The 9,275-nt window shown below is 44.0% G+C and overlaps 3 protein-coding genes across 10 annotated transcripts in view; 2 read left to right on the plus strand and 1 right to left on the minus strand.

Moving 5' to 3' along the window:
• Positions 1–1,751, plus strand: part of LOC116845988 (deoxynucleotidyltransferase terminal-interacting protein 2-like) — a 2,564-nt gene extending 813 nt beyond the window's left edge. For both annotated transcript variants that reach the window (XM_032819287.1, XM_032819295.1), the window contains exon 2: positions 213–1,751. In XM_032819287.1, the coding sequence (XP_032675178.1) occupies positions 213–883 (671 nt within the window). In that variant the 3' untranslated portion in view covers positions 884–1,751. The remainder of the gene's footprint in view (positions 1–212) is intronic.
• On the minus strand, positions 864–4,460 carry LOC116845956 (estradiol 17-beta-dehydrogenase 8-like). 7 transcript variants are annotated; one of them, XM_032819221.1, is made up of 4 exons: positions 4,145–4,460; positions 1,999–2,115; positions 1,313–1,688; positions 864–1,226 (listed from the first exon to the last, which is right to left on the minus strand). In XM_032819221.1, exons 1-4 carry the CDS (start codon positions 4,443–4,445, stop codon positions 1,013–1,015), a joined length of 1,008 nt encoding a protein of 335 aa, XP_032675112.1. In that variant the 5' UTR covers positions 4,446–4,460; the 3' UTR covers positions 864–1,012. The 7 variants fall into 7 exon arrangements, with proteins under 7 accessions (XP_032675112.1, XP_032675130.1, XP_032675148.1 ...); XM_032819239.1 differs by lacking the exon at positions 4,145–4,460 and adding an exon at positions 3,358–4,122; XM_032819257.1 differs by lacking the exon at positions 4,145–4,460 and adding an exon at positions 3,247–3,321.
• A 24-nt stretch (positions 4,461–4,484) lies between these two features.
• On the plus strand, positions 4,485–8,899 carry LOC116845950 (raf homolog serine/threonine-protein kinase Raf). Its single transcript, XM_032819210.1, has one exon. It carries the CDS (start codon positions 4,955–4,957, stop codon positions 7,310–7,312), a length of 2,358 nt encoding a protein of 785 aa, XP_032675101.1. The 5' UTR covers positions 4,485–4,954; the 3' UTR covers positions 7,313–8,899.
• Positions 8,900–9,275: the final 376 nt, after the last annotated feature.

Here is a 9,275-nt window from a genome sequence, read left to right on the forward strand (position 1 = left end):
TATATATATATATATATATATATATATATATATATATATATAAATATATAATCACAAGCCACATATCTCTCTAGTTCGTCATTTTATTTATATAATGTAGAAAAAGAACCACGTTGAGTAGTATGGCTAATAATGTTTGCTGAATAATTGACTCTAGTTGTATTATAAATAAAACAATTATAAAAATATTTGTTAATATTCTTTATTATTAGATATTGACTCAAAAAGGATATACGATGCAGATTATCTCGGCATTAAAACAGAGGAACCTAAGAAAACAAAGTTTCTTTCCATTGAAGATTTTGATCTCAAGGAGTTTGAGGCCTACATGGGTTGGAGGCCTTCAAAAATGATTGAACCAGCAGAAGATTTAAATCTCATAAAGAAAGAAATTAATCCATTGGATGAGATAATGAAAAAAAGTATTATTACACCTGGTTTTGAGAAATTACGGTTTGTACCTCCTTATGAATTAAGCAAACGCCAACTGAAAGCTCATAAACGACATGAGAAGCGAAAAGCTGGAACAGGTGCGGAATGGTTTAACATGCGTGCACCTTATATAACACCAGAGATTAAACATGATCTTGAAGTGTTGCAAATGAGATCAGCATTGGATCCAAAACATTTTTACAAGAAGAATGACAGGATAGGATTGCCAAAACATTTCCACATTGGCAAAATTATGGATTCTCCAGTGGATTATTACTCTGCACGTCTCACAAAGAAGGAGCGCAAGAAAACAATTGTCGACGAGCTCATGACTGATGCAGAATTTACAAAATATAATAAGCGCAAATATAAAGAGATTATTGAAGAAAAGAAGAAGTCTCACTACAAAGCACACAAACACGCGAAGAAGCTTAAAGGGAAAAAAAAGTAATTTATTATCATTGTATCACAAAACTTTCTTCTTTTTAGAAGTGTACAATATGCAGGGATTATATATTTATAGTAATTTCACATGTATAAATTTACATGTAAGATGTAATGTAAATTTATCAGGTCAATCTCATTTCCCTCCAGTAATATCAATATCTGCTCCATTGACATAGGAACTATTGTCAGAAACTAAAAATGCAATTAACTCTGCCACTTCTTGTGGTTGTCCTGATCTCCTAAGTGCTATTTGTTTTAAGAATCCCTGTTTTTCCTCATCTGATAAAGATAAGACCATAGGAGTTTCTATATAACCAGGCAGTACAGTGTTGACTCGAATCCCTAACCTGTAAAGAACAGACAATTTAAATTGTATGAATAAGAGAAGAAATATTTTAAGTAAATGCTTTAATATTTGTATATGAAGACATACTTTCCAAATTCTTTAGAAGCAGTTTTGGTTATAGATATTACTCCAGCTTTTGTTGCACTATAGATGCCAAGCATAGGAAATGTCTGCTTGGCTACAATTGAACTGATATTGACAATTGAAGAACCCTTTGTTGTATCTGCTTCTATCATTGCTTTGACAGCAGCTTGCATAACCAAGAAAATACCCTTCAAATTAACATTGATTATTTCATCAAAATCCTTGTCAGTGAAGTTTATTATGTGTCCACGTGTTATAATCCCTGCAGAATTCACAATGATGGTAGGTGGCTTGGAGAATTGCTTTTTGACATCTTTAAAAGTTGTTTCAACACTTGCTCGCTCAGCGACTTGCATATGCAGAGCAACATGACCTGTACCTGTAATAATAAACATACCACTGTAAGAATGAGAGAATAATATAAAAGATAGTTATAAAGTTATATACACACACATATATATATAAAACAGAGCTTTTTTATGCAGAATTTCCTGGCTTCGCATAGAGATGAAAATTTCAAATTACAGTGTTAGAAAGCTGTAGCAAACATTGCTACAGCTGTTGAAAATTTTTCGTTAGCCAATCACGTGCGAGTTGCACAGAGGTCGAAATTGATATTGTCTCGAGTAAGACTAAGTTGCATATATCAGTTTTAATTTAGGTTAAGAGACGTCAATAGAGATGAAGACCTTCTAAAGTATTTACGGTTTCCCGAACATTCTTGACATTCTGATCAGTTGCGACAACTTTGGCGCCTTCTCGAGCTAAAACACGACATACCGCCATTCCGATACCGCTTCCGGCACCTGTAATATGATCGAAAAAACGATATTACAATATATAACAACATGACGTTAATGCGACATTCGAATATATTTTTGCTAAGCGATATCAAGATCATTTATGTCTGGATGATCAAGTCATCACGTTCTATGATGATTAAATATGTTAAAATGATTTAATTGGAATTGTTAACTGGGGAAAAACACGGCGAGTTTTTAATTCAAAATTAAGTGAATCCACACACACACACACACATATATATATATATGTATGTACATATTAGTGTTTGAAAGTGTCGATACGACTATTGATACGTATCGGTATGCCTCTGGTATCGATATTTTCGAATACTAGTATATATATATGTGTATATATAATGTGTGTGTACATATATACACACATACACACACATGACATACATATATACACACACACACACTTATACACATTACTAGTTGTAAAAGTAAAAATAATAATAATAATCACGTAAAACTGAACAAACCGGTGACTAGCGCCAATTTTCCAGCTAGCAACTTTGACATAGTTTAACCGCTAATGCGTATTACCACGAGGCAGACTACTTATATATGTAGTGAAAGTATATAGTATGTAACATAGATTTCGTAAAAAGTTATCTTAAGCCGATAGCCTTAAGATTGAAAAATATAAGTAGAAGGTAAATAGACCAATGATATTTGAGAACGTAAATAATCATTTTAGATAACAGTTATCGCATACGAAAGAGAAAACAATTATCAGTAACATAATGTTATTAACGTTAAACGAGTTCTAAGTAAATGAGTTAATTAAAGAAAATTTATGTAAAAACCCAGATAGTACAGAGAAATCAAAAAGAATTTAGTCGTATGTCACCAATTCTGAGTTATTTTTAGATGCAAAAAGGATTCTTTTCACTGAACTGAACTCTGAAGAATTCTTTTTGCATCTGACAATGAATTCAGAATTGGTGGCATACGACTGAATTCTTTTTGAATTCCCTGTGCTATTTGGGAACCGTTCACTTTTTATAAACATATACTAAGATGTTTAACTTATTATTGTTTTTGTCACTTTTATTATTATTGATTCAATGTTCTGTAGATGTCTACATTTTTACAAGTTTCTGAATTTGATTGTCGTGAATATCGAGGTACTTTGTGTATTCACGTTGTATTTTTGTAGACGAAAAATGATGGGGCTTGTTGGCTAATCGACAGTCACGCGAGAACTACCGCAGTTTTCGTGAAACATCCTTCATTTATTACCTCATCGATGCGACTACTCGTTACGAGGATGATCGGGGCTGGTGGAATCGCGTCACACAGGAGAACATATCAGTGATCAAACGATCGCGTCGTCGATGATCAATATCGATCGTCAATACGAGACAAGGCAGAAAAAAATGACACTCGTTATCGAGCGAGCCGTTGAAATTTCTCTTCCAACAGCTCGGAAATGCGATTTTCCTAGGTGTTGGAGCATTTTCCAGCCGGTCTCGCGACAACTTGCGTACATACGTAAGCGCGCTTGGCCAATGGGAATCGACTTTCTGTCGCCTTGGCGACGGTGTGCCATATGCCGCTGACGTCAAAGCGTGCCCGCAGTGACGTCAGAGAACGCGCAACGCAAGTGGCCGTGTTTACGGAAAAATTGAACTTGAATTATCGGCCCGCGAGATGCGATGCGATGCGGCGCGGTGCGGTCGTTACGAAGCGGACGAACGGGCAGGCAGGCAGGCAGGCGAGCGGGCGGGCGGGCGAACAAACGACCGAATGAACAGACGGACGGACGACAGCGCGTCTTTCGATCGCGCGCGCGCGGCTGACACATTGAACCGTGCGGCGTAACGGGACCTAAATTTAAACGCGTCGTCGAAATGCACGTCGAAATCTCGCGCGAGAACGGATTCGTCAATTGATCACGCAGCATGCATCTTTAACGCGTGTTCTCTACTATGTGTACTTTTCACACGGTCTTCACGTACGAATGAAACTTTATCATAAGTCGCGAACACTCGCGCGAGCGTGTTGTATTTGCGCTGAATATGCGCACCGAGTGCTTTGGAAATTTTCGTCTCGCGTTCTTCCGTTCTCGCGACAGCGGCGGCGATGGCTGAGTCTACCGACGCTCTCGACAGGATCACAGAGGAGCCGGAGAGGAAACGTCGCAGTGTAGACGCTGGCAGCACTGGCGCGCCGCGGCTTGTAACCCCCGCGCGCCACCTCGCTCGTGCCAGTTTTGCGGCGGGACGGTTCGAGGCCGCATTGTGTCGTACGTAGAGCGAGAAAGAGAGAGCGAGAAAGAGAGAAAGAGATATCAGGTGCGCGACGTCAAGGGCGGACGATCGGCGCATCGCGTGCGAGAAAGGACACTGTGAGAAAGAAAGAAAGAGAGAGAGAGAGAGAGAGAGAGAGAGAGAGAGAGAGCAGTGATCGTGCGGCGCGGGTGGCAATCGCGGAGGAGATTGCAAGCGGACGTTGTGACAAGTGCGCGGCGACCTAGCGATATCGCGGCATTCCGTGTATTCGCGCGTCATCGCGACGATTCGACACGCGCGAGCGGCAACGGGCAGAAACAACGCGCGGCAGAGGAGGGTGGCGACGTGCGACGACGCTGCGTGCTCGGTCGCGCGGCAAGACAACTGCGGTGTGCTGAGGAACGAGCGAGACAGAGATATAGGGAGCGAGGGAGAGAGAGAGAGAGCGACAGTAGCAGTGAGAGACCAAAGTAGCGCGCGCGCTCTCTCTCTCGTGCGAGTGTACTTACCGTTCACCGTCCTCGAAGCACACGGGTAGCGCGGCGTACGGGCTACCGAGGTGTTTTGAAGTGGCGGGCCAGGATGCTGCCCGACGTAGCGAGAAGATGGCCGTGATCGGCGAACGCAAATATCACGCGGCGATCCGTGCGAATGCGTACACGGAGTTCTCGTGTCACAGAGCCGTGAGCAATAACGAGACGGGCACGTCCTCGTCGTCGCCGTCGCCGTCTTCGCCTTCATCCTCGTCCTCAGCGTCCTCGGCGTCGACTCGCCGCCGTCGGCACAGAAAGAAAGGAAGCACCACCACTATGACATCCTCGCGCGGAATCGGCCCAGAGTTCGGCGAGTTTAGCGATCCCGAAGACGGTTACCTCGACACGGACCCGCTGAGGTACGAACTGCGCAACATCCAGAGCGTCATACACGTCACGCGGCTCAACATCGACGCGCTCAACAATCGCTTCGCTGACTTCCAGCATCCGCCGTCGATATATCTCAACGAGTATCACGAACTGACAAGTAAGTTACACGATCTCGAGTGCAAGGAGCAGAAGCTCAATGAGCTGCTGAACGCCAGCAAGATCCCGACCAGCGTCTCCACGTCGGAGAGCGACAACAGCGTGGCCAGAGAGCCCAGGACACCTGTCAAGTCCTTCAGCACGCTGAGAGCGTACTTGCCCAATCAGCAACGCACCAGTGTACAAGTAAGAGAGGGACTCGCCCTGAGAGATGCCTTGGCTAAGGCCATGAAGCTGCGTAATTTGACTACTGAGATGTGTGCGGTTTACATTCTGGGTATAGACAACTCCAAGCACCTGACATCTTGGGACGCAGACATCTCATTGTTAGACTGCGACGAGATCTCAGTGGAGATCTTGGATAAGTTTCCTATAACCACTTCCATATCGCACAACTTTGTGCGCAAGACTTTCTTCTCCCTGGCCTTCTGCGAGTACTGCAGGAAACTGCTCTTTCAAGGCTTCTATTGCAGAACCTGTAATTACAGATTTCATCAGAGATGTGCGGGTGGCGTGCCTCCCCTGTGTCATCAGGTACGCCTGCAGGACGCTTACTATCAAGCCCTGCTCGCTCACAATCCAGAGACCACCGCTGGGATCTTGCAGCTGCCATCTGGCTACGGCCTGAGCAGAAGTATGTCCCCTTCCCTGGCACCGTCGAGGAATCAGAGGCATCCGCGTTCCTTGGGCCAACACGATCGTTCCAGCTCCGCGCCCAATGTCTGCTTCAACATGGTGAAGCCGTGCGGTGAGCTGGTGAATCTAGACGAATACAGTAGATCTCAGAGTTTAGGCAGACCTGTCGCGGGCATTACACAGAGCCCTGTGTCGCCTGGCAGCAGTCCAACCAAGCACAGCCAGTCCACGCAGGCCAGTCCTACCAACACTTTGAGGCCGAAGCGACCGAGAGCGAGGTCGGCCGATGAATCGTCCAAGAACCTCTTGGCGCCGAGGGAGTCGATCGAGGATTGGGAGATCCCGGCGGAAGAGATTTTGATAGGCTCGCGCATCGGATCCGGATCATTCGGGACCGTGTACAAGGCCCACTGGCACGGCCCCGTCGCGGTGAAGACGCTCAACGTCAAAATTCCCACAACCGCTCAGTTGCAGGCATTTAAGAACGAGGTGGCCGTCTTACGCAAGACTCGGCATGTGAATATCCTGCTGTTCATGGGTTGCGTCAGCAAGCCGCAGCTCTCGATCGTTACGCAATGGTGCGAGGGCTCGTCTCTGTACAAACACTTGCACGTGTTCGAGTCCAAGTTCGAGCTGATAACGGTGCTGGAAATCCCTAGGCAGACGGCGCAAGGCATGGACTACCTGCACGCGAAGAATATCATTCACCGGGATCTCAAGAGCAACAATATATTCCTGCACGACGATTCCACGGTTAAGATCGGCGATTTTGGTCTGGCCACAGCCAAGACCAGGTGGTCCGGCTCGCAACAGTTCCATCAGCCGACCGGCTCTATCCTCTGGATGGCGCCCGAAGTCATAAGAATGCAGGAGGAAAATCCGTACAGCTTCCAGTCCGACGTCTACGCCTTCGGCGTGGTGCTGTTCGAGTTGCTGACGGGTCAGCTACCATACTCGAACATAAACAACAAAGATCAGATATTGTTTATGGTAGGCCGCGGCTATCTGCGTCCCGACTTGAACAAAGTGCGTTCCGACACGCCGGAAGCGCTCAAGAGGCTCACGGAGCACTGCATCAACTTCTCGCGAGACGAACGGCCAATATTCCGTCAGATCGTTACTATATTGGAGGCCATTTTGCTCGGTCTGCCGAAGATCAAGAGATCGGAATCCGAACCGAATCTGAATCGCACGCAGCTGCAATCCGACGACTTTCTTTACACTTGCGTCTCGCCGAAAACCCCGGGGAACTTTCAGCCGGGTAACTTTGGGGCATTTTCCTTTTACCCTTCCGGTGGGAACATATAAATGTATTGGCCGACAAGTCTGATATGCACATTGCATAAAGGAAGTATTTAAGATATTGAAAATAAGCTTAACTATGAACAATCAATTCTTTCAATTTCACTCTGATCGTGTTGCAGATGTTTGCTCGGTGTGGAATGCGTAAACATTCTTACATGTAAGACAAAGGAAGAGAAATTTCCTATTGAGAAAAGGGGAAGGGGGAGGAGAAGAAAACGAAAGCATGTGTAGCTTTTATCTCTTTAGACATTTATCGGACGTTCGCAAGGAAATCTTCACTTGTGGTTAGTTACAATCATTCATATATAAATACACACACATACACACACATATTCGGCTATATATACACAAGTGTACATATATACATATATTATACGTGACGCATGCACGTCAATGTAGCGGTCTGTTGATTTTGTGGGATCCTTATGAAGGATGTAAAACTAAAGTAAGCTATAAGAAGTAAACGGCATTTAAGTCGGGCGGGCCATCGTTTATCTGTGAGGTATTTTTCCAAAGGCCAAAGTGATTTTTGTACTACCTACTTCCTTGGTTTTTGTCTTGAGTATGCTTGTACGAGTAAAGCTCTTCTCACAGTGATCATTACATACGTATCGGTGCGGGTTGCTTCTTGGCGAGTGCGAACGACAGCTACGTCACGAGAATACATACTATAATAACGCATAGACCTCCATTGAAGAGAGAAACACAGGGGAAGAGTTGTACATTGACGAAGTAATACATGCATATATTCATTGACGGGATGTTCTTAAATGAGCCAGCTAAATTAGGGATATTGATTTCAATGTGGTTCCTCCCGCTGTGAAATGCTTATTTCGCTCCTTGGCGAATTATTCCGAGGATACTCTTAATTATTCTTCCCATACGATAAAAACATTAATATTCCTTTATGTTCTTAAAGACGCCTGTGTTTGTTTCATCATTTATTTCTTCGGAGGTTGAAGAGAATTCGAAGAGATGAATCAGACAGACGGATTCTAAATCCGAATTGTAACTAACGGGAGTTGAATAATATGTCGCGAGTTGAATATCCCTAATATTTAATGAAGCTAGCGAGAGAGGAAGTGAGAAAGGGAGTGGGAGGGGAGTACGCAAAGGGAAAATTTTTTGAGAGATTTTTTACCTACTTGTTCTTTCATTTCGTAAGATGCTATAGTACATATCTCAATTCCCAAGCAGTATATTATAGTTGATCTGGAAATGCTAGTAAAACAACTAGTGTGTTTTCGGTCAACGTTCTTTTCTGTAAAATATTTCCCAACATCAGTATGAATGATATCGAGGCCTAAGATAGGTATAATCGCACGTTACTGGTAACGAGCGTAATAGGATATATGTATTAAAGAAAAAAAAAAAAGAGAATTAACAAGGCGATTAATCACGTATGCGCTTCGAGAAGTTCTTTTACGAAACTTTTACCGTAGACTTCGCTTCTCTAACTTTGTAACTAACTCGAGTATCTCGCGCACACTGGTAAGAGTTTAAGTTTTACAGTTAATTATATTTGACAACGAGAGAGAGAGAGAGAGAGAGAGAGAGAGAGAGAGAGAGAGAGAGAGAGAGAGAGAGAGAGAGAGAGAGAGAGAGAGAGAGAGAGAGAGAGAGAGAGAGAGAGAGAGAGAGAGAGAGAGAGAGAGAGAGAGAGAGAGAGAGAGAGAGAGAGAGAGAGAGAGAGAGAGAGAGAGAGAGAGAGAGAGAGAGGACGAAGGAAAGAAAGAGAAAGAAAGGGAGTGAGAGAGAAGCAATCTCGAATATGCGTGCGTGGTCTTTCATATCGACTTGCGTTTGTAATTGATGTTAAACGACACAATTCGACGAACGGGATGTGCGCTCTTTCCTGTGCAGTTATACCGCAGCTTCCTCCGAGGCTATCGTAAATGCAGGAAGTAGCGCGAATTTCACTTCGAATCGATCCGATACAATGCAATTTTTTCGTTAGCGCCGGGGA

This window comes from Odontomachus brunneus, unplaced genomic scaffold (assembly GCF_010583005.1).
Source record: "Odontomachus brunneus isolate Ranch 3 - 2012 unplaced genomic scaffold, Obru_v1 Obru_scaffold_004, whole genome shotgun sequence".
NCBI lineage: Eukaryota > Metazoa > Arthropoda > Insecta > Hymenoptera > Formicidae > Odontomachus > Odontomachus brunneus.

Bases quoted from the DNA above. Each gene is read 5' to 3' on its own strand.
- LOC116845956 (XM_032819221.1), bottom strand. From the start codon at position 4,445: ATGCGCCGATCGTCCGCCCTTGACGTCGCGCACCTGATATCTCTTTCT. The intron at 2,116-4,144 runs GTGCGCATATTC...ATCATATTACAG, and splicing joins GAAAATTTCCAAAGCACTCG to GTGCCGGAAGCGGTATCGGA. The intron at 1,227-1,312 runs GTATGTCTTCAT...TGTTCTTTACAG, and splicing joins GCTTCTAAAGAATTTGGAAA to GTTAGGGATTCGAGTCAACA.
- LOC116845950 (XM_032819210.1), top strand. From the start codon at position 4,955: ATGGCCGTGATCGGCGAACGCAAATATCACGCGGCGATCCGTGCGAAT.